The following is a 26,823-nucleotide window of genomic DNA, read 5'->3' as shown; positions in this document are numbered from 1 at the left end:
CCGGTTGTGTTTTCACATTACTTTATACTAACTTTGGAACACAGCGTCTATGAACAGGTTCCTTCATCGGAAAACACTTTTTTATATTATCGGGGAGACATATAGCTGACCACCGACTCGTTGTTGCGTCCATGACAAATCTATAATGCTTTCACAAATCTAAACTTTTACATTATTTTTGTACTACCTGTAATACTGTAAGAAGGGCGAAGGATTGTATGAACACATTAAGAGATACTATATGCAAGTACAAGGCATGCTTATAAATCTGATAGACTATTTTATATATAAGATATGCACTTGCTGGTAAAAGTAAATTTATATCGGGTTTTTTTTCAAAGTAAGTGAGAAGTCTACTTGTTTCATGTATTTTCACAACGTAGTTCGACCATTAACTAAGCTGCCGATTTTAATGAATGGCAATTTACTTTAATGATGTTTTATTTATGAGGTACAATGTACGTGCCAATATGATTTTTTGTCTAATGCCGATATAAGACAGTGATTTCTCCTTTTTTTTTAATTATGTTTGTTTAACACTCTATTATCTATATAAATAAAAGTGTACAAATAAAGACATCGATGATGAATTCATGAATTTCCTAACTTGTCACCATTTTGAAAGCTCTCCTTTACTTATTTGATGAATATTTACAAACATGTTATAGTAAACAAATGCCTCGCGGTTAAATTATTTATCTTAATTGTATGCGGATAACATTAAACCAGGAGTGAAGGGTTTTTCCATCTCATAAATTGACGGATTTAAACGACTTACTTTGGGTGATAAGTTAAAACAAACTTTAAGGTAAGAGTATACATGTTGTTTTGTCTACAATGTTAAATAGTACAAATAATTATCATGTTTAATGTAGGATTTCTACAACCTTTTTCTTTAAAAGATGTCGTCTGATTTAAATGATAGGCTTCTTCTTTTATAACATGGTCCTCATTTTAAAATCTGAAATGTACAGAGGATACACTATGTATTTTACTTTAAAATACGTATATAAATATAAGTCTAGCTCATTTGTAACTTTTTGTAGATGTTTAAGTGCTAGTCTTTGTAAGAATCAGGCAATTTAGGTAAAAATCAAAACATGATCAGAAAAAAACCCACCGAGCTTATCATTCTATTTAATACTAACCATCATCCTGAGTTAAAAATTATTAGTCTTTCGTTTGTGTGTGTCTGGTAATATCAAATAATTCGGTTAGAAAATTGGTAAGAATGATAGCAAATTACAGAGTTATCTCCCCTTATTCATTGATTTCCAGTGCATTTCAACCAAATTGTATCTTCTATTACCAGAACAGAAAACAGAAATGAATGTTATTTTTGTGCATAACTACATATTATGAACTAAAATCAATGTTTTAGCAAATTTGAAACTGTAGTTATAAAGAAAGAAAGTATATAAAATGTCAGTTGAATACCCTTTTATATTGACTCTAAAAGTTTTCACAAAAACTTCTAGGGTAAAGATAAAGAATTAGAAGATTTGGAATTATTGACAATGAGACAACTCACCACAAGAGACCAGACATCGCAGTAATCAACTAAAGGTCACCGCACTGCCTTCAGAAATGAGCAAAATCCATAACGCATAGTTGAGGATTTTGTTTTTTGTCCATGGATTTATGAGTTTTGAACAGCGGTATACTACTGTTTCCTTTATTTATGGTCCCAGATGACAAATTTAAAACAGTTTAAACCTTAAAACTTACGGCCTGATTTATGTATAAAAAAAAAACTAAAAGAAAAAAACAGCAACAAACAGCAACCACTGAATTACAAGCTCCTGTCTTGGAGAGACACACACAGAAGTTGGCTCTGTTAAACTAGTGATCTGCAGCCAAAACCTCTCCCAACATGGTATAACAGTACAACATCAGAACATACTATAAAAATCAGTTAAAGAGGGCAATATCATCAGATTAATACCAAGCAGAAAAAACATATAACAAACAAACCTGACGTGGCCGAGTATTTATACATCCTACAACAACAATAAACACTTTGTGCAGATCTGAGAGTACAGCTAGTTCAAAGACAATTACAAAAACAAGTATGCATCTATGACTGAAATATTAACAAGTTAACACCCAATATCCAATGGATGTTTTGTGGCCTTTTTGTTGTTGACAATTTTTTCCGCTGATCTTTCCTTTTCTGTAAAAAGAAAAGGCTTAATTTTATTAAAGCGAATAGTTTCAATGTATGTACTAGATAAGTATTGACATATCAAGAAAAACTTTACTGTACAAACTAGATAATAATTCATCAACTCTTCAGTCAATTACATGCACAACAATTGCAAGGAACTTTATTATATTATCTATTATAGTTTGTTAAAATATTTTGTTTTGTTTGAACTTTTTTACATTTACCAAACCGTTATCTCAGAAAGTAGGACAAAGAATCTGTCAGTGCATAAACTGTTTACAATTTAAAACAAGTACAAGTATCATATCAATAGAATTTATAATTCTGAATTTATATTACACTTTCATAGCTATCTGTATATTGTTTTTTCTTCCACTGACAAACAAGCAAATATAGGTGCAGTCTCGTGTATATCGAGTTCTTAAATTTTAAAGCATTTAAACTGGGTTTCTTTGCCGATTAACTTTATCTTTAAAACTAGGTAAACCCATTATGACACACAAAAACTATCTCTTAATATAGAACTTGTATATGCATATGAATATTGATATAATACACACTAAGTTTGCGATGTTCTAAATTTGTTTTATTAATTATAGTAGAATATACATATCTAAAAAATTCAGGAATACCCTTCCGATTTTTTAAGCTCAAATTTCAAATTTCCTCCGTATATATGTTGTGTACAAGTTGTAATGTACAAGTTATCAGTGATTTATGACCTGCTGGACAAAAATGGACGATGTAAGCACACAGTCTTTTGCTTCGCATATTTCTGTCATATTTTCACAACTTCATAATACAGTCTAATACTGAGCATTGATACAAAAATATTATAAGATCACAAAAAGATTTTGTATATATATGAATATGGTATAACGAAAAAAATAAAATTAGAATTTAAACCATTCAGGTATCCTCATTTCCAGTTTGAAGACAAGGAGAATAGCATTAAATGTTAGGTTAAAGTATATTTGTTTGAATTTAAAACATTACACTGGTACATCTTATAAGATAAACCTGTATCACCTGTGGCAAAAAGGTAGGTGTCAAATAACTTATAACTTGTACAAAAACCCTGTACAAATTACAATTTGTACAAACTTACATCTTGTACACAACATATACATGTTACTGCCCTTATATTTGTTAGTCATGTTTTTCAAATAAAACATGTTTAAACTAAATGTAGTTCTGTTGCTTACTAAAAATTTGGTGTTAGAAAAGACAATTTACCTACAGAAACTTAAAACATTTTTATATAAATGGTAATATGTGTCATATCATATAAATAAAAATGAATTAACACATCACAACATTACAAGCAATATAAGCAGAAAGACAAAAGTAAATGTGTATGATGGTCTATGTTTGTACGAGTTGTTTTTGATTGTTTGTTATTCAGTGGAAAATATGTCATTCACATTTAAGACGAACCAACTGTAAACTATATCAAATAGATAGGTTCTACAAGTTGGCAGATAGGAATAAGAGCTCTGTGATTTAAATAAATAGGTTCTAAGATAGGTTCTACAAGTTGGCAGATCGGAATGAGAGCTCTGTGATTTCTATGTTGTATCCAATACCACCAGACGTGAATGTGTATTATACATCCCACCAAGCTAAACGGACGCGTCTCTTAGAAATTTAATTCATTTGTGTGTATAACTTTTTATTATCAGAGAACTTTTAATTTGTATTTCAGTGATTACAATGGAGAACGAACCAGAACAGAAAGTACCGAACCGAAAAGGAAGGGTGAAAAAAATAATTCTTGACAATCTGCTGATTATTCTTATGATCATAGCTGTAGCCATTGGAATCGGACTTGGTATTGGATTAAGAGAAATATGGTCACCAAACGAGAAAAGAAAATTACACTATTTACGATTTCCTGGAGATTTACTAATGAACATGCTTAAAATGTTAATTCTTCCTCTCATCATTTCAAGCTTGGTATCTTCATTAGCATTTCTAGACGCCAAGGCATCAGGGAGAATGGGATTACGTGCCGTTGTATATTACATGCTTACAACTCTATTTGCTGTCATCCTAGGTATTATAATGGTGCTTGCTATTTCCCCCGGGACAAAAGGTTCAACGATAGATAAATCTGGTGCGGCTAAGAAGAGTGAGCCACTGGATGCACTTTTTGACCTAATAAGGTAATGTGTATCATGCATTTTCTATTTTTGAATATTTATACATGTTCAAACATATTGTCATTTTAAGTTTAATGTTAAGCTTTACCTTTCTAATCGTAGTTATACACTGCTTACTCTATGTGCAACGATTTCTTTAGCATATTTCGTAAAACCCAAAACAATTTATTAAATATCTTTTTTGGAAGAAATCATACTCAAACGTTTACATGGTTAACATTGCTCTTCGACAAAAATACCAAGCTTTCAAATACAGTTCATCAGTTATGAAAGTCAGAACAACAGGCCGCCACAGAAGGAGAACACGCATAAGGTTATGTCTTCCATAAGGGCATTTCGTATTAAGGAATAACTAGTTTGTTTTTCTCACAACAGTTAACCATGAAATCGTCTGAAGAGTTACCTTAATGGCTAAATTTATAATATACACACCGAAAACAAACATCTTACAATAGATGCCCTCAATTTAACATGGAATTCTCACTTCGGCACTGGTCTGACTGTCGGGCAGAGTTTGAATAATCACTATAAAAGTAAAGGCTTTTTTTTTAAATAGAGTTATTTGAAGTGTTTGAAACCCTGTTGTGTTATGCGTAGCATTTTTAATGAAAACCTGTCTCTTATTATCTTGCAGAAACTGCTTTCCAGATAATTTAATAGAAGCATGCTTCAAACGGGTAAGACTTTTAAAATTGTCAAGACAAAATTATATGAATACAGATATTTGCAATTGATAACATGAGATGAAAGATACAACAAAATGAAGAAATGATGTATGATTGCCAAATAGGCAACCATCTATCAGATTATGGATGTTGGCAAATTAATGTCACCGTATGACCTTGGATCAGAAGCCACCTCAAATAAAAGTTATGTTTATAGCATAAGATTAAGAATATGGCGTACAGACAACTGTATGGAATCCATATTTCTGTGAGTAACAGATCATTTCCAGACGATTTTATTTTACTACTAAAATATATGCATAAGATGTGTTACTAAATCGTTCGATTTTATGATGCCTATTCTTTGTTTAAATAAATCATTTAACTCTGTTTTATTTACTTAAAGTATAAATAATGTTTACGTAGATAACAAAAATACGTATTTACTAAGAACATACACGTTTAAGAAATACATCTCAGAAATTGCATAGACAAATAAAATCAAGATGACATTACAAGTGCGAATCACAAAAAAGACGTGACAAACTACTTCATAAAAATTATGGTTCAAACCTAGGAGGACTGATGTTCAAACAAGCTTGTTATCATAACTAAATCACCCTTGGGAATTTAAAACAAATCATTGAAAGAGCAGTTGCTAGCCGATGTAACGTGCAACTGAAAATATTAGTTGATATATGTTATACTGTACAAAATGACTATAATTTATTAAATTAAATTCACATTCCCCGTTTCCATTCTCTATTCGACATCGACCTTATTTTTATAGCACGTTTTACTTTCTTTTATTCAGAAATGAAGATTTCTTCCGTAAACATACGAGACTGTTGAGAACACATATATGTATACGTTATGTAATGTATACTGATAAAAGACTTGACTTGAAAAATAAGTGCTTTGTTTCATTTTTTTAATCGTTTAGCTTTCTCTTTGTTAAATCTTTTACTTGAGATAAAGATAATTAGACTTATTACCTGGCTTTTACTTTCATGAAAAATGCGACGGGTAGCAGAACAGGATATGTTTACCCTTTCAAAACACCTCAAATCACCGTCGGTTTTTGTGGGTTTCTTGATGCCCAGTCTTTAGATTTCTATGTTGTGTTTTATATACTGTTTTTGTCTTTCATTTTGTTTTGTCATGGCGTTGTCAGTTTATTTCGAATTAGGACTTTGAATGTCCAGTTGGTATCTTTTGCTTATCTTCTTTCACTAATTATATGCTTCATATAATGCGAAAATATGTCTTGTATCGAAACGTATACACGTTCTAAAGTGAAAGTTCAGAGATACATCCGGGTAGTATTTCGTGCGTTCTTATGTTGTTGGCATATTTCTACTTACAGCAACAGACTGATATTGAAAAACTAGAAGTAAATGAAACATACATAAATAAAACTTCAGTAAATCGTAAGTATTTTCACATTTAACATGCTTAGTAAGCGAATACCATTCGAATGTTTTGTAGTTTTTAATGGTAATATAAAGGTAAATAGAAACCAATAAAAAGTATACTAAATCACAGAGACAAGTTAACTTAAAATACTTAACATTCAAAAGTGATTAACAAAGATTGAGTATGGTTTGAAATTTGGAACAAATGGCAATATATCAATTCTTGTGTATCCCTTTTAATTCCACTGAAAGTGAAAATCATTATGATTCATTGAATACAATCGTGTAGGCCCGGTGAAATCCAACCATTTTAGACCGACAGTGTCGTATATACTTAATTAATGCCTTGTCATTTTTTTCTGCAGATACCGAATATACCGTCACAAAGACTGTTGACAACCCAAAAGTAAATAAGGCTGATGGCATGAATATTTTAGGATTAGTTGTATTTTCTATCTTCTTTGGATGTACGTTATCTAAGATGGGCAAAACAGGAAAACCATTGGCTGATTTCTTTGAATGTATGCACTTGGCCACGATGAAACTCGTAACACTTGTTATTTGGTGAGTTTAACGCTGAAATTAAAAACATTGCTTGTTTACTAGTTACAACAGTCATCTAAAAAAAATCGATGGTATACCAAAATTAAAGAGCATTTTATCGTCTCCTTCAAGAGAAAAAGACAAGGAAATTATGATATTGTCCGATTAGAAAGCTCGAAAAGTCAACAAAAAGATAATATTGCTAAGTTTTATAAAGGTACAGACTGAGTAATAAAGTCTTACGGGATCCGCTTTTGTCTTTTCCACTGCCAGTACAGAAATCTGAGTTCTGAGCTGTTGTACCATGTTTGCTTCCCTTCCGCCGCACCTGAGATCTTCCCCAGTACTAGGTAGGGTTTGTGTTGTTCAGTTTTTAGATTTATATTTTGTGTTCTGTTTATTATTGTTTGTCTGTTGTGTTTTTTTGTTTTTTAGTCATTGCGTTGTTTATTTTCGACTTACAAGTTTGAATGTTGCTATGCTACCTAACTGTTAGCAATTACTATTTTAAAAAAAATACCACAATATGGGAGACAACTGTTAAAAATAACACAATATAAGAACTTAATACTTTTAACACGTACTATTGAAAGACTACAATACGCGCACTTGCTATTATAATTGTTACAGATAAGTATTGGAATATTGAAAGACCAACATCATAAGAATTTAAAGACAAACATGATTTGCGTTCAAATATTTTTTTCTATTTTTATTTTATAATTGCAGGTTTTCTCCAATTGGTATAATATTCTTGATTGCTGTCAAGTTGATCGAGATGGAAAATTTAAGCACCGTGTTTACGCAGCTTGGTTATTACATGGCAACTGTATTATCTGGATTAGCTTTACATGCTATAATTACTCTGCCATTGATATATTTCATTGGTGTTCGGAAGAACCCATTCATTTATATGTTTAACATGCTTAAGGCATTACTTACAGCATGGGGAACGGCATCAAGGTAAACTGCTTTATAAATTTGCTGAATGGAAGATAAAACGAATGAAAGTACTTCGTAGTGCACCGAATAATAGGGCCTATTAGTTTATTAAAGCATTCATCTATTTTTTTTTGTAATAGGATGTGTGTTGTTTTTTTGTAATAGGATGTGTGTTGTTTGATGAATGAAACCGTAGTTCCAGGAGAGACAAAAACACTGGCAATCGTTGATAATTAAGATCAAGAGTTGGCCAAATGATTTTGGTTTATATTAGTAATGTTAAAATTGAAATATCACAATAAGTACACTATAAAAAAAGTAAATAGAAATAAGATGTGGTATGAATGCAAAGGAGACAACTATCCATCTGAGCAAATAGTACTCTATCTGTGTGAATGTTAACAATGTTTAATTTGAAATGCACCTTTTTGTTAATGATAATCAAATAAATTAATACATATGAGCATATGTTTATCTCTTCTCAGATGAAACAATTGATTCAATTTAAACATACAATAAAAAAACATTAATTACTTTGAAAACGTTTAATTGATTTCATTGTGTTTTATTTTGTTATAGCTCTGCTACATTACCTGTAACCATGGAGTGCCTGGAAGTGAACAACAAAATTGACGAACGTGTTATCAAATTTGTCACACCAATCGGAGCTACAATAAACATGGATGGTACGGCTTTGTATGAAGCTGTAGCTGCCATTTTTATTGCACAACACTTAGGAATCACTTTAAGTATTGGAGAAGTTATTGTCGTCAGGTAGGTGTTAATTATCTTACGAGAAACTTCATATGTTTAAAAGCAGACAGATGCCGTAGAACATTTAAAAGTTTAATGTAATAATAAAGATACAAAGGACACATCTTCCTATATCTATATACAAAGGAGTATACAATAAATCAAACGCCTCGTCATCTGTCATTTTAATTTCAATGTAATTATTTAATTAAGAATATTCCTAATACCAACTTTTTTTCAACAAAATGGTATTTTATATTTGTAAACTTTGGAAACCTCGTTTCTTATGTTATCTGAATTCATGTTTCAGTCTGACGGCCACAGCTGCAGCTATAGGTGCAGCAGGTATTCCCCAAGCTGGTCTTGTTACCATGGCAATAGTATTGACTGCTGTGGGGCTTCCAATTGATGAAATTACTTTGATTTTACCTATTGATTGGTTTTTGTAAGTACATGTACTTCTTAGTAAACAAAGTTTTCAGGGGGATGAAAAAAGTCATGACAGCTAAGTTTTAACATGTACATGTACATGTAACTACCTTAAAATTTGTATCTGTACCTTAAAATTTAATTCATGTTGCAAAACCTTTGAAATTTTGGGTCTTTATTGATCTTTAACTTCGCACTTTCTTGCGTTTTCCTTTTTTCCTTTTTTCCTTTTTTTTTATTTGACCGTGACTGATGAGGTTGTTCTTTTTTTAACGAAACGCAAGTCTAGCGTACAAAATGTTGATCTTATCTATGATGAGGTTATTTGAAGATGGACGCTCGCCGCAAGAATGATACGCATGTTTGGTGTGCACGAGTAGCGAACAGTATGTTTTATCTGCACGAGTAACGAACAGCATGTTTTGTCTGAACGACTAACGAACAGCATGTTTTGTCTGAACGACTAATGAACAACATGTTTTGTCTGAACGAGTTACAAACAGCATATTTTGAATAAACAAATAACGAACTTAAGGTAAATTTATGGTATACAGCCATCTTGGATTGTACTATCGCAGTACACAATCAGTCTAGTCATTTGCTCAAATCTGCAAATATGTAGACAGATGTGCAATTTTATTGGCTGGACTGTTAAATTATAAGAAGAAAACTTAGTTAGAATAGAATGTTTTGAATAAAAAAGTTTTTTTATTAAAATAGTAATAAACAGCATGTTTTGAATGAACGAGTACCGAATGACAGTTGTCTCATCGAGTAACAATCATCGTGTTTAGCTTGAACGAGCATGTTTTGTCTGAACTAGGAACGAACAGTATGATTTGTCTGAACGAGTATAACGAACAGCATGTTTAGTCTGAACAAGTAACGAACAGCATGTTTAGTCTGAACAAGTAACGAACAGCATGTGTTAGCAACATAAAAAAGGATAACAAAAAAAGTTGCCAAGAGGGCAATTGAAAAAGTTACTTCGATGAAAGCATACATTCTGTATGTATGTGCCTGACCCAAGTCAGGAGCCTGTTATTTAGTAGTTGACTTTGTAGATGTGTTACATATTTGTTTTTCGTTTATTGTTTTGCACATTAATTATTCCGATAGTTTTCTAGTTCGTATAGTTTTACTTTTGTCAATTCGGGGCAGTTTAGAGCTGTCTATGCGGTATGGGCTTTACTCATTGTTGCAGGTCGTACGGTGACCTGTTGTATTTAATTTCTGTGCATGAGAGTTGTCTCATTGGCAGTCATACCACAGCTTTCTTTTTTTATAAACACGAAATGCTACAAAGACAGATAAAAAAAAATTGGAACAAACTTAAAGCAAGCCCACAAAACTCTGCATAAAACTCAGAAACCCGAGAAGTAACGGCGGTTTGTGTGTCGTGTTAATCTTGTTAAAATCCGTTGATGATAATATGTGAGGATTAGCATTTTACTAAAGCGGTCTTTAAATGTCTCTTATGTTTAAGTTTTACGAATTCTGCTTGCTACATATCATGATCCAAACACTCAAATAGACATTCTGTTTGTTTTGAGAAATATGCATCTGAACGTTAAGCAATCGATGTGCAGCTGCAGCTGTTTATATATCATAACTGTTGATCATGTAGTGGCCTTCAAATTAATAGGTCAATTGTTTTATGAATAGTTATAAAAAAAATCTAGGAAAGATATTTATTTGCACTGAACATGGATTTGATTATGTTTTTCGTTCATATTATAGGGATAGATTCAGGACAGCTATTAATGTATTGGGTGATGCCTACGGCGCAGGCCTGGTAGCGCATATGTCTAAGGCAGATTTAGAAGAAATGGACAGACGCGAAGCTAAAGAGAATGGAAATGGACTTCATATAATGAATGGAGATATTGACAGTCCACAAGTTTTGACAAAACTATAAAACTATAAACAAAGAACATTTTTGTTTAGTACATATCTACTTTATGAGGAAAAATACACTCAGGACACGTTTATGTATTTTGTGAACTATGCATTTAGATCTGACTTTTTTATGATTAAAGTTAATTTTTTTTATTATATTTATTCCTGATGTTTTTAACGTATTCCTCTGAATTTTAAACCGGTTAAGCCGATGGAAAATGGTTATTGATTTGTGATATTATGGAAGTCTAGTCCAAACAATGGCCATTCCATAACTTAAATCCAGCATCTTTCAACTAACCATTGTAAAATGTCATTTGAATTTCTTACGATGTTTACGTTTACAAATTGACAAATTTCACATTTGCTGTTCAAGTATTTAGTAATGGTGCTTGCTTGATTAAAAAATGGCCTTTTTGTATTTTGTGCAGTTCACATCAAATTAAACTGCAACTGAAGAACGCTCTTCATCCATCAAAAAGCATAATAGTGATCATCTTATTAAATCGTATCCCAGAAATTACATTAGCCAGACTTCTAATCGAGTCCATTTACTACACATGCAGTCTGTTGGAAAACTGTATTTGATCTGTATATATAAATTGAGAAGACCTCCAGGTGGAACCTCGGTATCAATATAAAAGATCGGACTTATAAATATACTTTTTTTAAACTATGTCTGAAGTTGGTAAATTTACTGCGTGCATAGTACGATTTTATCTATAACACAGGCTTATTTATTCAAAACATGTATGGAACGGGATCTGTCCTCATTTTTTTCCACCAACTTACATTGTGATCAAAACTAATATATTTATATAGTAAAACATGATGTCATCGAAAAGTAAGCTCACGTGTTGGGTATCACTAAACTCTCTGTCATCCATGTCATAGGCATTAAAACAACAAACAAAAACTAATATAATATGATATACAACAATATGACATTGCTACTACAGGTTCCTGTCTTGAGACAGGCACCAACAGAGTTTTGCGGTATTAAACATGTTTGTGAGCGCCCAACCCTCCTGTAGCCCGCATGGGGCGGTGATGTAATAGCACAACACAAGAACGAACTTTAAAAAAATCAGTTGAAAATAACTCATAACTCGAAACATTATGAAGCTCAAACACACTAAAAACAAAAAGTACAAATTGATTGTTTACAACTACAGTGTCGATTGTCGCAGGCCGTTCGTCCCCGGGACCCAAGTTAATCAACAACAAAGTCAGAACTATTTCGTTGACTTTCGAAAAGCGTTCGATAAATTAAGCAGGAGAATTTTGATTTATAAATTACTTCGCAATGGAGTCAGCAGTAAATTTGTGGCCATAATTAAATCAATTTATACGTCTGTGCGTCTCCGAGTAAGATCTGGTGGACTTCTGTCTGATGCCTTTGACAATTTATTAGGAGTGAAACAAGGCGAACCTTTATCTCCTTTATTATTCCTCTATTTTATTAATGATATTATTGAAGATATAACTGTTACCGATAATGAAGATGTAGTGAACCTGAACGGTCTTTTAATTTATTTGATACTTTTTGCAGACGACACTGTCTTATTTGCCAAATCTGCCAAACTTCTTCAACAGCTACTTGACAACCTATCCAAATACTGTAGAAAATGGAACATAGAAGTTAACACTGATAAAACTAAGATAGTTGTGTTTAGAAATGGATGGCAATCTGTAAACAATCATTTCATATATAATAATCAAGAACTTCAAATCGTAAATTCATACGTTTACCTTGGAATGTTGATGCACTTTAACGGGAAATTCTTACACACGCAAAAGCGACTATCCCAACAAGGATCAAGAGCTCTCTCATCACTCTTAAAATGTTTAGATAATATTTACATCTCTATAAAGCAACAATGTTTTCTTTATGACAGTATGGTTGGATCGGTACTGAACTATTCTTCCGAAATATGGGGTTTTCACCGTGCCAACGACATAGAGATTATTCATAACCGTTTTTGTAGGTTTGTTTTAAAATTAGGTAAACGTGCTCCTATAAGTTTTCTTTGTGGCGAACTTGGTCATCTACCTATGTATGTTTTGAGAAAACAATTAATCTTAAAATATTGGTTACGTATTGTTACATATAAACCAGCTTTTGTATATGATGTATATAAAATTTTATATGACGATGCAAATCATGGTAAAATTAATTGGGCATCTAATGTGCGTGATTTTTTATTTAGTCTTGGAATGAACCATATTTGGATTGAACAGAATAATATTGATATATCGTTTGATGTTATAAAGACACGCATTAAAGACCAATATCTACAAAAATGGTCAGCAGATATATGTGACTGTGAGAAATTAAGTGTGTATAGTAGCATAAAGTTTGATTTTTGTCTTGAAAATTATTTTGGCTACATTTATAATAGTAACATTCTTACAAAACTACGAAGTGGTACATTGAAACTTAATGTTGAAGTTGGTCGCTTCTCTGATATACCAAGAGAAATGCGTCTTTGTGTATGTTGTAATATGCAATGTGTTGAGAACGAATTTCATTTTGTATTGGTATGTCCAGCATATAGGGCAATTAGAATATTGTTTTTGCCACGCTATTATTGTTCATGACCTACTATTTTTAAACTATCTTGTTTGTTGAAAGCTAATTCTAGATCTCTAACAATTAAGCTCTGTAACTATTTAAAGAGTGCATGGAAAGCTAGATCTGATATTATTGGTTAGCTACATTATGTATGTTATTATTGTATTGTTCTCTGTTACCAGTCTTTTGTCACAATATGTATATATTATGTATTGCCATAGCATGTTCTATATGCTTTTGCAAATAAAATTCATTCATTCATTCATTCAAAATGTGAGTTTATCTTTTTGTAAATGAAACGTTTACAAAATATCAAAATACTTAAAACACTCAGGTCTAAGGCGTATTTGGCAAATTTCTTTTTGTTTTCATCGTATTTGATATGGCCTTTCATTCGTTTTGACTGACTATAAATATATATATAAAGGGTGTATCTCCGGTTGTTTAAGGATTACTAGACTGCCTAAGCACAAAATGACTAAACAAAACTAATCAGTGGTTGTCATTTGTTTATGTGTTGCATATTTGTTTTTCGTTCATTTTTTTTTTACATAAATAAGGCCGTTAGTTTTCTCAGTTGAATTGCTTTACATTAACATTTCGGGACCTTTTACCTCTGACTATGCGGTATGGGCTTTGCTCATTGTTGAAGGCCGTACAGAACCTATATTTTTTTTTATTTCTGTGGCATCTTGGTCTTTTGTAGAGAGTTGTCTCATTGGCAATCATACCACATCTTTTTTTATAATCATTTCTGTTATTGTTATAATTATTGAGCTATATAGAAGCCTTTGCTTTTTTACTCAGACAAAAAAGCAACATAGTAAGAAAACCAAAGATGGTTTTGTCAAGAATTATACATATTCGGACTTCTCTTCAGCTGATTTTTACTATTTTTGTTTCGCGTTTGTTTTTTTCTACATTGGCTAGATGTATATGGGGAGGGTTGGGATATCTAAAAACATGTTAAAGGATGCATCCTTCTGACGTTTCGGTCTCGTTGAAATCTCGTTCTGGAATTATTTCCAAAACATATGGTACAAATGGAAAATATCAGTGAATTTTAAAAATATTATAATCAAACATAATTCTGTGAAAAAAAAACCTGTGTATTTACAATGAACAGTTTTTGAGTATTCCAGTTTTCAAATTATTCGAAAAATCAAGTCAGTCTTTTTGGCCAAAAAAAAAAAAAAGAAATAGATGAGGGGTACAATAAAACATTTACAAGAAGCATGTACATCCCATATCATTTTTGTCTTTTCAAATTTCTTAGATGATGTATTTTTCAATCATTTATAACAAAAAAAAATGAGATAATATGCATTTTGTTCTTAAATCTGAAAAATCACAAATTTACAAAATTGACAGCATGGTAAATTTGAAACAAAAAAGCATCAAAATATGATAAAACTTTGTTAAAATTACACCTACCTATAGTTTTTGTAAGTTAAATTTATTCAGATTGGTCCACTTCATATTCATTGAACGTATGAAAAAAAGTTTAATTGTGGAACTGTGATTTTTCTCTCTCAAAAATAGCCCAAACTTCACTAATTATTTGTTTTCAGACGTATAAACACTCCAGGTACGGCATTTTCTATCTGCATTGAAGACCCTCTGTGGCCTTCGGTTGTTTTCTGTCCTCTGGGCGGTTTGTTGTCCTTTTGACACATTCCCCGTTTCCAGTCTCAAATTTATTAGCATTGTTGCCTAAAATGTACAGAGAATTAAAGTTTGCGTATTAATTAATAGCCTAGAAATTTCAACAGTTTCTAATTACTTTCAGTTAGAAAATAATCTACAAAGAGAGATAACCTAAAACTTTTCTTTATAGTCATTTTGATTATTAAATGCGGGATTTTCGTGATAGTGGCCGATCAATAACAAGGTTGAAAAAGTCGGTTTATTCACGTGACATTTGTTACGGGGACAGAGTATTAATTTTAATTTAGTTGTTCTCGAACAAGCAAATTCAGCAAATGGTCTGATCCACTTAAAAGGTTGGACTTATTTTCTATTTATACCCTATTATCTTGCTATTATCATATGGTCAAGGACATTAAAAAGACACCCATACTGAAAAAACTTTTACCTAAAACAATTTAACAACACAACTTATGATCTAATTCAAAATCTCGATTTATCTTTTAAATTTTAACTGTCTTCCCAATCTTCAGTCATTTGGTATTCCAAAGTACTACGCCGGATTATGTTAGTGAAATATTTGACAGCTACCCTGTTTGCAAACTTTGAGGTTAAGGGGTAAAAAATTGGAAGTCACAATTTAAACATTTTTTGGCACATGGTCTAGTTACAAAATGAATACAACAAACAAAATTCACGAAGTGGCAAATCTCATGGCATTATTTATTGCATATGAACAGCTACATGATTGCATTAACATCAGTTCAACATCCTTTAAGAATAATGTTAATTTCGGATAATTTTTGGCATTTTCTACAACGATTTGAGCCTTGTCTTCAACAATCTCAAACTTACTAATTTATATTTCATCAAACGAATGTGTTGGTGATCCCAACCATACTTTTATGTAACTTTCTGACCAGAAAATTAGCTTGATTCAAGAGAATTAGACTATACTAGAACCTCGATCAGATATAACATTATTGTCATACTTTATCTATCAAGAAGATTGCAAGGTTAGGCATTTTTACTAACGTAAATAAATAAAACATGAATGTGTCCCTAGTACACGGATGCCATATCCGCACTATCATTTTCTATGTTTAGTGGACCGTAAAATTTGATTAAAACTCTAATTTGCATTGCATTAAAATTAGAAAGATCATATCATAGAGAACATGTGTACTAAGTTTCAAGTTGATTGGACTTTAACTTCATCAAAAACTACAACGACCAAAAACTGTAACCTGAAGCGGAACAGACGAACAGACGCATGGACGAACGAACGAACGCAGGGCACACAGACCAAAAACATAATGTCCATTAATGGGACATAAAAACCGTGAACGTTAAAGATTGCTATTTTTCTGTGTTTTGTTGTTCTTACCACAACAATCAGATGACAGAAGAACTTTTTTTTTCATTTTAATCGACCAAACCAATAGTGACTTGGGAATAGAAATATGGTCACTTGGTCTTCTCCCGACCGGCAGTAAAACGCTTGCCGAAGTGGGGCGTCCGTTTGGCTGTGCGGGATGTATCAAGTTCGCAGTCACGTCTGGTCAGAAGGGGGACTTTATCCGATGCCTCGTGTAAAGAGAGTGCCACGCTCATTGCACGCTAAGAACCCTTGCATCAACTCTTTGAGGGATCCGTATGTTGCCTGTTGCAAGGCAAAATTTCTGTCCCTATCCGATATACCCTCATTATCCGATGCTTCGTGTAAAGAGAGTGCCACGCACTTTGCACGCTAAGAACCCTTGCATCAACTCTTTGAGGGGTCCGTATGTTGCCTGTTGCAATGCAAAATTTCTGTCCCTATCCGATATACCCTCATTTTCTAGTGGCAGTCCAAATTTCCCCGACCATCAATTTATTGTGAACTTGTAGTCGTCCTGAATATGCATAAAATATTTGCCACTGGACGTTAAGCAACCAATAATCAATTAATCAATCAAAGAGCATAATTTCTAGCCAAGGGTTTTTACTTGTCCGTATTTAAATATTTTTAATTATTTGAAAGTTCGTTTACTGGTTTCATAGTTTTACTTTATATAATCAAGCTTTCCATACATTTTCACTAAAATACTTTGTTGACAAATTGTTATGATTAGGTATCAGATGACCAGTTATATTTGACAATCTATGAGTTGAAATAGCAGGACTAAGATGTCTAAAAGAGGTAAGAACAAATAGTATCCATATGCACATATGGAGTTTATTAGTATTACAAGTATCAGTACTGACTGTGTTACAAAATGAACTACACATTGATACATATTGAAAGTGTTTAAATACTTCCAGTTTTGTTTAAATATTTATTACAATAAGAAAGTTTGCATATATACGTAACCTGTCCTGAATTCTGAACTAAACACGTTTAAATGGTCACTCTGACACAATAAGAACCATTTAAATGTACAATTTATAGCAGCAAATAACTATTAATAGTTTAATATATTATTATGCTAAAGTACAGTCTTGTAATGTGCGTATTGTTATGCGTTTATTTTTCTACATTGGTTAGAGGTATAGGGGGAGGGTTGAGATCTCACAAACACGTTTAACCCCGCCGCATTTTTGCGCCTGTCCCAAGTCAGGAGCCTCTGGCCTTTGTAAGTCTTGTATTATTTTTATATTAGTTTCTTGTGTACAATTTGGAAATTAGTATGGCGTTCATTATCACTGAACTAGTATATATTTGTTTAGGGGCCAGCTGAAGGACGCCTCCGGGTGCGGGAATTTCTCGCTACATTGAAGACCTGTTGGTGACCTTCTGCTGTTGTTTTTTATTTGGTCGGGTTGTTGTCTCTTTGACACATTCCTCATTTCCATTCTCAATTTTATTTAAAACAAAACATGTATTTTTTTTTATGTTTTTATGTACGAAGCCTTTCTTAAAGGTAATATTAGTTTAAAAAAAAAAACAGGATTGCAGTACAAAATAATGCATGCCAAAAACAACAAAATATATCAACTGATGGAGAAAAGATATCTCTTTCAGCCTATCGCATCTGAAATTTAATTTCAGTTTTACATGTAATATTTCCCTGTTGACACTTCATCAAAACACAAAAAAATTACTTCGTTGATTATTTATAGGCTTTGATATCTAAATATAGATGTGTAACTTAAAGATTGCTAACCGATAAAGCAGATACGCCAATACAAAAGTACACATTTACCGTAAGTGAACATTTGACCTTCAATAGTGTGTAAATGTTCAGATCATGCATTTACAAGTTGATTGTTATCACCAAGTCTTGATCAGTTCGAAAGTATAAACTGCAAATACTGATCATAATTAAGACCCTGTTAATTTTTTGCAATGGCTTTTTTTATAATTTTTTTTTTATAGTTGTTTGATTGTAATATCTAAAAACCTCCAGGAGCTAGGCGTAACAGGTAAATTGCAAAAATGGTCTGCAACACAAAAGATATGCTTATAGTTCGTATAACACGGTGAGCTATACAGGAACAAGTGTTCCTCTTGTTCTATGGTACTTTAGGGGAAACAGAACTAACCTAGTCTGATTTTCAATTCTTACTAGTATTTTTTTTTCTCTCATCTCTCAATTTTCTATTATAGAAAAAAATAATGAGAATGCTTGCTGTACATAAATGATAACATCGAAGAAATTTTCTCTCATAGGATTCCGAGAACGTCTTGCTGCCGGGGAAACCATTGTTATTGCTGAGGGCTATTTATTTGAGTTTGAAAGGAGAGGTTACGTGCGTGCTGGATGTTTTGTTCCTGAAGTAGTATTGGAATTTCCAGAACAACTTAGAGCTTTACACGAAGAGTTCGTACATGCCGGAAGTGACGTTGTCCAAGCATATACGGTTTGATCTTATTCTCGTCCTTTATCACTTTTATAGTCTGATTAACTAGCTGTTAATCGTACCTGGTATAGGTTCGAGGTTAGTTGTGCAAGTGGCTCGAAATGCGGAGAATCAACACACATTATCAAGAATCTGAAACCAGGGCTAATACTGAAGTAGCCAGTTATTATAACTCCTTTTTCAAAAGATTCTTAGTCTTCAATTGAAAGAAGAAACCGTTACCGTTTTATATAATATAAATATACAGACAATCAGATATTTTCTCATCGTTTCTCAATCGCGATACCTGTTAGGCAATATTAATAATATTTCTGATGTCATTCCCAATTGCTTTATCTTAACTAACGTAATTCAATTTATTTACCAAATAATGATAACTCTGTCACTTTTGGTCTGTCTTTACAATTCAACAACCCATCTAGTCTAGAGATTTTATAATAATTTAATTTTGGATGTAACGTGTCTTCTGATTGGCTGGCGTCGTTTTGTTTCTCAGCCCATAGACATAATTTTGTCACGTGACCGTGAAGTCATCAACTTTTTGTTTTATGATTTACTCCGGTTTAAAATCATGGAGTCTGCCTATTCGAAATAACATAAAAAGAAAATATGGTGCACACTTTAAATAACTCGATTAGCGCGTTATTCAGTGTGCACCACATTTTGTATGTTATTTCTTCATAGACAGAAAAAAATATTACAGTCATTCCTAAAATAAACAATAAATGCTCATGTGATTCCGGTGTTTTTTAGTACTATGGTCACCGAGCAAAACTACGAGTGGTTGGAAGGGAAGATGAACTTGAAACATTGAACTTTAAAGCACTAGATATAGCCAAAGAAGTAGCAGACAAACATAATAAATTACTGGCTGGAGGTATATCTAACACAACCATCTTTAACAGACATGATCCAAAAACTATAGAGGAAGCTAGAAGTATATTTAAGGTAATTTAACCTACTTACTTTAATAGTCATTGTTTTAATTCAGTGAACTATCTTCCATAAAGATATTTTTAAATTCTTAAACCTTAAAAGTATGATACAACAAACAAGAGTCTCTCAAAAGCCTGTATCGCTCACCTGGCTCTACTTGGGTTTTTGAAATCATATAAAAAGATAAAATTAGCTACAAAGTAACAACACATGGCCAGCACCTCATTAAGAAAGGAACATTTATGCTAAGTTTGCTTTCATTCAATTCAGTGGTTCTCTAAAAGAAGTCATTTGTATGCATTTCCCATAGGGTCCTATGTTAAACTAAGTCCTCCTCTGGCGGTCATCTTGGATGATGGATCACCTACAAAGTATTAACACTTGGTCAGCACCTCATAGGGAACATTCATGTCATGTTTGGTTTCATTCCATTCAGTGGTTCTCTATAAGAAGTCATTTGTATGCATTTCCAATAGGGTCCTATGTTAAACTAAGTCCCTCACTGGCGGCCATCTTGGATGATGGATCGGCTACAAAGTAACAACACTTGGTCAATACCTTCTAAGGAACATTCATGCCATGTTTGGTTTTATTCCATTTAGTGGTTCTCTAAAAGAAGTCATGTGTATGCATTTCCAATAGGGTCCTATGGTAAACTAAGTCCCCCGATGGCGGCCATCTTGGATGATGGATCAGTTACAAAGTAACAACACTTGTTCATGACATCATAAGGAACATGACCAAGTGTTGTTACTTTGTAGGTGATCCATCATCTAAAAAGGCTTGAAATAAAACATAAAACCAGAAAGGTCGGATTCTAATGGCTTAAAGTAGTCCGCTCCCTTTTGATGGGAGACCAAAGAAGTCCTCACAGACCAATCATGGAGAAAAATAAAAATTATATTGATGTTTTGGTAGGCGACTTTCCTGCTATGAAACTTGCGCCCTAAAAATAAGAAAAGTACAGAAATACAGGAAAATTCAAAGTGAAAAGTCCCATATCAAATGGAAAAAAAAAACAAACACCTCAAACGAATGGAAAATACTTGGCATATTCCTGAAAAGGTGCAGGCATTTCTTTATGTAGAAAATGTGCACTACGGCAATTTAAAAAAAAAGTATTTTACTTACACTCCCGGTCTCGATCTTTTATCGAGTTTTTGCGCTTTCCTCAGGTTTTGTTTGTTACCTTGCTTTTTTATATTTTTATCGAGTAAAAAGATTGCAGCATCGATCAACTATTGACGCCTTGATTTATATATCCTAACTAAAATTTATATGTAAACACCAAATACACAATGCCATTCTTCATTTAGTGTTTGGTTTAAGTTTCAATTTAGTTCATTGAGTAGATTATATGGAGTAAAATACTATAAGGATTTACGCTAGACCAATGTGTTGTAAGGTTATGTACAGTCCTCCATGAAGAATTCCAATACAGAAAACAAATACAATAGAGCAAATATACCATACCCATCTACCATGAATGAGATTTACTTCAAATCATTTCAAAGTGCTTCAATTTTTATACGTCTCCGGTAGGATACGAAATACGTAGATCAAATATAGAACACATATCTGCATACCAGAAATGAAATAAGACTTAGGTCGACTGAAAACATTCAGAAGAGTTGTTGACAATATAAATATTACAGACCCTCGTCATGCTCATATATAGAACAACTGAAATCAAAACATTTGTTAAAGCTACTTGTTTGTTTACGACTGACTTGAAAAATGGAATTATATCAAAATAAAAAGACCGAAAACGAAATTAAACATGTTGGTACAAATATTATGCATTACAATATTTATTCAGTTTGCAAAAATCATGTTAGATCTATATGACTGTACTTCATCCACATATAATTGAAATGTTTTCTTAATCATATATACACTTTCTTTTCATTGGTTATACTATTGCGAAACTACAGAAAATTCAATAAAATCTTAAGTTGCTTCGATATAAAAATGAAAGGTATGTCGTCATCAACATTTTAGGAACAAATTGAGTGGGCCGTGACGAGAGATGTTGACTTTATTATTGGTGAGACGTTTCCAGATTTTGCAGAGGCTCTTTTAGCTCTAGAGTGTATTAAAGAATACGGAAAAGGTATTATATAAAATAAAAAAAATGGCTCTTTCAGCTCTAGAGTGTATTAAAGAATACGGAAAAGGTATTATATAAAATAAAAAAAATGGCTCTTTTAGCTCTAGAGTGTATTAAAGAATACGGAAAAGGTATTATATAAAATAAAAAAAATGGCTCTTTTAGCTCTAGAGTGTATTAAAGAATACGGAAAAGGTATTATATAAAATAAAAAAAAATGGCTCTTTTAGCTCTAGAGTGTATTAAAGAATACGGAAAAGGTATTATATAAAATAAAAAATGGCTCTTTTAGCTCTAGAGTGTATTAAAGAATACGGAAAAGGTATTATATAAAATAAAAAATGGCTCTTTTAGCTCTAGAGTGTATTAAAGAATACGGAAAAGGTATTATATAAAAACAATGGCTCTTTTAGCTCTAGAGTGTATTAAAGAATACGGAAAAGGTATTATATAAAAACAATGGCTCTTTTAGCTCTAGAGTGTATTAAAGAATACGGAAAAGGTATTATATAAAATAAAAAATGGCTCTTTTAGCTCTAGAGTGTATTAAAGAATACGGAAAAGGTATTATATAAAAACAATGGCTCTTTTAGCTCTAGAGTGTATTAAAGAATACGGAAAAGGTATTATATAAAAACAATGGCTCTTTTAGCTCTAGAGTGTATTAAAGAATACGGAAAAGGTATTATATAAAATAAAAAATGGCTCTTTTAGCTCTAGAGTGTATTAAAGAATACGGAAAAGGTATTATATAAAAACAATGGCTCTTTTAGCTCTAGAGTGTATTAAAGAATACGGAAAAGGTATTATATAAAAACAATGGCTCTTTTAGCTCTAGAGTGTATTAAAGAATACGGAAAAGGTATTATATAAAATAAAAAATGGCTCTTTTAGCTCTAGAGTGTATTAAAGAATACGGAAAAGGTATTATATAAAATAAAAAGGTATCATATAAAATAAAAAATAATGACTATGCATGCATTTGATATACATTAATTGCTATCTAAGCAATGGTTATTTTGTATTTAAAAAAAATTTAAAGCCCTCATCTTACTGTGTTCTGATTAAATGGTTGATATATATCTTTTGAAGTCAGTTTTAAACAATTTTTATACTTCCAGAGAGTATCATCAGCCTTTTAGTCAGCACTTCTATGTTGAAATGAATGGTCGTTGATTTGATCGTTTTAAAAAAGGACTGTTTAATGATTTTGCTTTTTTTATGTTCTACACAACGAATTATAGATACTTATAATAAATTTTATTTTATTATTTTATTATTGTGTCACATATTGATTGAACATTATACAATGACATAATAAAAATATACGTTAAAACAATCAGTTCCTAGCCATAAGATTGGCGTATGAGACACATAACTACAAAACATTTCACATTTGAATATATGTAAATATAAAATTTCCTAAAATTTGTTTTTTTGTACAATTTCAAAAAGATTTATCGTTTAAATAATTACAAATTCAATTAAAAATTATAGATAACCTTAGTTGTATTTGGCAAATCTTTTTGAAATGTTGGGTCTTCAATACTCTTCCGACTTCGTTCCTTGATTGGACGAAACGCACGTCTGACATTCGGTGTTTCTATCCTAGTGTCTATAATGAGTTTATATGATACATTAAGATTTGATATTGCTTTGATCTGAGTTCCCGTGAAAATAAGATTGTTACGCTTTTTGTCGTAAAAATAAACCGTAAAAATAAACAATCTAGGGAAAACACGACAAAACATCGAACTACAATGAAAATTAAAAACGGAGTGTTCCTTATCAAATGCCAAAATCAAAAACTCAAACACATCTAACGAACGGAATACAACTTTGGGACAAAATACCTGGTTATTTTTTTTCATTTCCATCCTCCACAACTATGCATACATTGTACAACCAAAACATTGCATATCATATTATATGTTATGCAATGTTTTGGTTGTATGTTATGCAATGTTTTGGTTGTATATTATGCAATGTTTTGGTTGTATATTATGCAATGTTTTGGTTGTATGCATAGTTGTGGAGGATGGCATACTGATATTAATACAATACTTTCCGTTGAATAAAATAAAACAAAACAGTCAATGAAATATGATATGAATCACAAATACATCGTGTTCCTTTGTATCATAAGAGTGATTACACTTTTGTTTTATCTCGCTTTAGTTCCAGCCGTTATTACTTTCTGTTCCACCGAAACAAATATAACACACGATGGTGTGCCAATACCAGAAGCATGTAGAAAGCTCGAGGAGGCTGGAGCCGATGTAGTTGGAGTGAACTGTAGCAGAGGGCCAGTTACCATGATGCCTCTTGTCAAAGAAATCATGAAGGTTTGCAAGGTAATATATTGGCATATTATAAGATACCATATGTTTTATTTTACCTGAAATGATGATGCCACTTTAAAAGTGTAAAACCCTCCTACGTGGCCGAATTTTAAGAATACTGCTTTGAACTGAAAGTTAATAACTTGATAAAACATTCATTGATCTTGATACATTAACCTATTTAGGAATTTGTAATCAATAATAATCTTTGAAAAGATTATTGCGATGTTAGAATTTTGATTTAATACCTTTATAGTAGATATTGACTAAGCAATTGCTTATGCCAAAAAAAGCAGTTGATCTATACAATATTCGCCAAAGATTTCCTTATTGATTTTTATAGCAAGGAAAAATATGAATGAATTGAATGTACTATATACTATAACTTTAATATTTTGTTGGAGTTACTTATGACGGTAAATCCAGAAAATCGTTTCGGACGCTAAAAAAAAACTAATTAGCTATTCTCTATACTAGCAATCGGTCGATATCACTGATTGAGCATTTTAAGCCCTAGTGCGACATCAGCTCAGCAGACATTGCTTCGTTACTTACATGATCGTCAACATACATTTTTTCAAAGTTCCATTAAGAAATGATTCAGAAATATAGATTTCACAACTGCAACAAGTGTATTACGATATTTCTCCAATCGAGACAGTTAAAGCGCGAGGCTTGTCGAGCTTTTAAAATAATTTAAATTTTACTGTTGAGATTGAAGATATATCGCAATACACGAGTTACAGTGGTGGAATCTGTTTCTCTAATGATTTTTATCCTTCATTTTCAAAGACTTGAGGAAAGTTTTGTACTTTTGATGTGAAGTCATCAGGCATGATCGTCTTCTTTCGTGACGTCACAACAAGAAGTTTCAAAAGAAAACAAAAAAATTTCAAAGTCACAATTAAATTTCAACCAATCATTTGCCGAGAACTGATTTTTCACTAGTGAGGAGAAATATTTTTCTCACACCGGTCAGGAAATGTGCACAAAAAATAGAGACACTATGGTATCAACACCCTCAAGCTAGATGAGTTTGGCTAACAATTACGTTTTATTTTAGTTCTCTTTTGATCATATAGCTCCAATTGTTTTATGTACTTTTCATCCCCGACTTTCGGTTTGAGCGTTCCTAATGTAATAATCGCAGAAAAGCGCTTTTAATGCGCGGAATTCGCAAAGTTTTGTTTTCATTTATGGAATTTAGGCTAACATTAAGTAACTAAATACATTTCTTTTCCTAATGAAGTGATTTAATGTATGTCTGCATAAAACTTTATTATAATTTATCTTTTCAGGGACCAGTGGCAATGTTACCCGTTGTTTACTGTACAACGTGTAAAGAACCAACAATGCAGGCTTTAACTATACCAGGAACAGGTAAGTCTAACGTCCTAATAGTGTTCAAATATCCTTATATGTTCTACTGCTGTATCAATTCATATAACAAGCATAATTAAACTTTTGCAAACTACCTTATCCTTTACAAATGTGTCATTATCAAACAATTTAAATCGTTAAATAATTATTACTAGTATTCATTTATGACTGAATGATCGATTTGTTTTTAAATTGTACTTACAATTGGTATCACAACGGTGGCGACTGGTGTAGCAGGAATTGCTAGCCTTCTGAATGTTCATGTACCAAATCTGGAGCCTGTAGTCGTATCTCTACTTGTGACTCTACTTACAGGTAAACCAGCATTTCCAGTAGACTTGCCAGGAGTTGCATGTACTAGAACACAAATAAAAGAATTTGCTGAAGAAGCAAAAGCACTAGGAATACAGTATATTGGTTTGTGTTGTGGTAATGCCTCTCACTACATGCGTATTTTAGCAGATGTATATGGGAAGGATCCACCTGCAAACAAATTCTCTCCAAACATGGACCAGCACTATTCATTCGGTGATGATAAACATAGGAACGATTACTATAATGATCTCTTTGAAACAAAGCTTAAAGATAACAAGGCTAAATAATTTAGCACAAACTTGTTTGACATTTACTGGTATCTATAAATAAACTTGATAATTTTTTATTTATTTCGTATATATATGTATTTGAAATTTTGTGGTCACCTTTTGCCATGCAAACCATAATTCATTTTTGTATAAAATACGTAGTCCTTTGCAATGATGTTGATTGTTAGAATATTTAATAATCTAAGCTGTATTCTACATGTTCATTCATTTCGAATGCATACCAATGTTGTTAAGAGTAGAACTTTCAGAAACAGCCATAAGTTTACGGAATTCACACGCACAGATTGCAAAACGAAGTTACTATCATTGCAGTTAATAATACTAAGGCACATACAAGAATGATCAAAACGAGTGCTCTATGCCTGAAAAATAAAAGATGAAATCAAAGCAAAATGAACAAATGAATACCA

General features: G+C 32.2%; 2 protein-coding genes across 6 annotated transcripts in view; both read left to right on the top strand.

Moving 5' to 3' along the window:
• LOC134686417 (excitatory amino acid transporter 3-like) overlaps nucleotides 1-11,128 on the top strand; it is a 47,204-nt gene extending 36,076 nt beyond the window's left edge. For 2 of the 5 annotated variants that reach the window (XM_063546089.1, XM_063546096.1), the window contains exons 2-9: nucleotides 3,873-4,332; nucleotides 4,964-5,006; nucleotides 6,361-6,424; nucleotides 6,775-6,973; nucleotides 7,682-7,915; nucleotides 8,474-8,668; nucleotides 8,958-9,092; nucleotides 10,817-11,128. In XM_063546089.1, coding sequence (XP_063402159.1) covers nucleotides 3,873-4,332; nucleotides 4,964-5,006; nucleotides 6,361-6,424; nucleotides 6,775-6,973; nucleotides 7,682-7,915; nucleotides 8,474-8,668; nucleotides 8,958-9,092; nucleotides 10,817-10,994 — 1,508 coding nt within the window. In that variant the 3' untranslated portion in view covers nucleotides 10,995-11,128. Of the gene's footprint in view, nucleotides 1-694; nucleotides 809-1,634; nucleotides 1,659-3,071; nucleotides 3,210-3,872; nucleotides 4,333-4,963; nucleotides 5,007-6,360; nucleotides 6,425-6,774; nucleotides 6,974-7,681; nucleotides 7,916-8,473; nucleotides 8,669-8,957; nucleotides 9,093-10,816 lie in introns of those variants that run through there. The other 3 variants (XM_063546101.1, XM_063546107.1, XM_063546112.1) reach the window with 3 other exon arrangements.
• A 6,119-nt stretch (nucleotides 11,129-17,247) lies between these two features.
• Nucleotides 17,248-26,568, top strand: LOC134686405 (betaine--homocysteine S-methyltransferase 1-like). The gene is made up of 7 exons (XM_063546079.1): nucleotides 17,248-17,379; nucleotides 18,850-19,040; nucleotides 19,794-19,988; nucleotides 21,978-22,089; nucleotides 24,265-24,440; nucleotides 25,727-25,808; nucleotides 26,124-26,568. Exons 1-7 carry the CDS (start codon nucleotides 17,367-17,369, stop codon nucleotides 26,408-26,410), a joined length of 1,056 nt encoding a protein of 351 aa, XP_063402149.1. The 5' UTR covers nucleotides 17,248-17,366; the 3' UTR covers nucleotides 26,411-26,568.
• The last annotated feature ends 255 nt before the right edge of the window (nucleotides 26,569-26,823 follow it).

This window comes from Mytilus trossulus, chromosome 1 (assembly GCF_036588685.1).
Source record: "Mytilus trossulus isolate FHL-02 chromosome 1, PNRI_Mtr1.1.1.hap1, whole genome shotgun sequence".
NCBI lineage: Eukaryota > Metazoa > Mollusca > Bivalvia > Mytilida > Mytilidae > Mytilus > Mytilus trossulus.
This window is presented reverse-complemented; position numbering and strand designations above follow the sequence as displayed.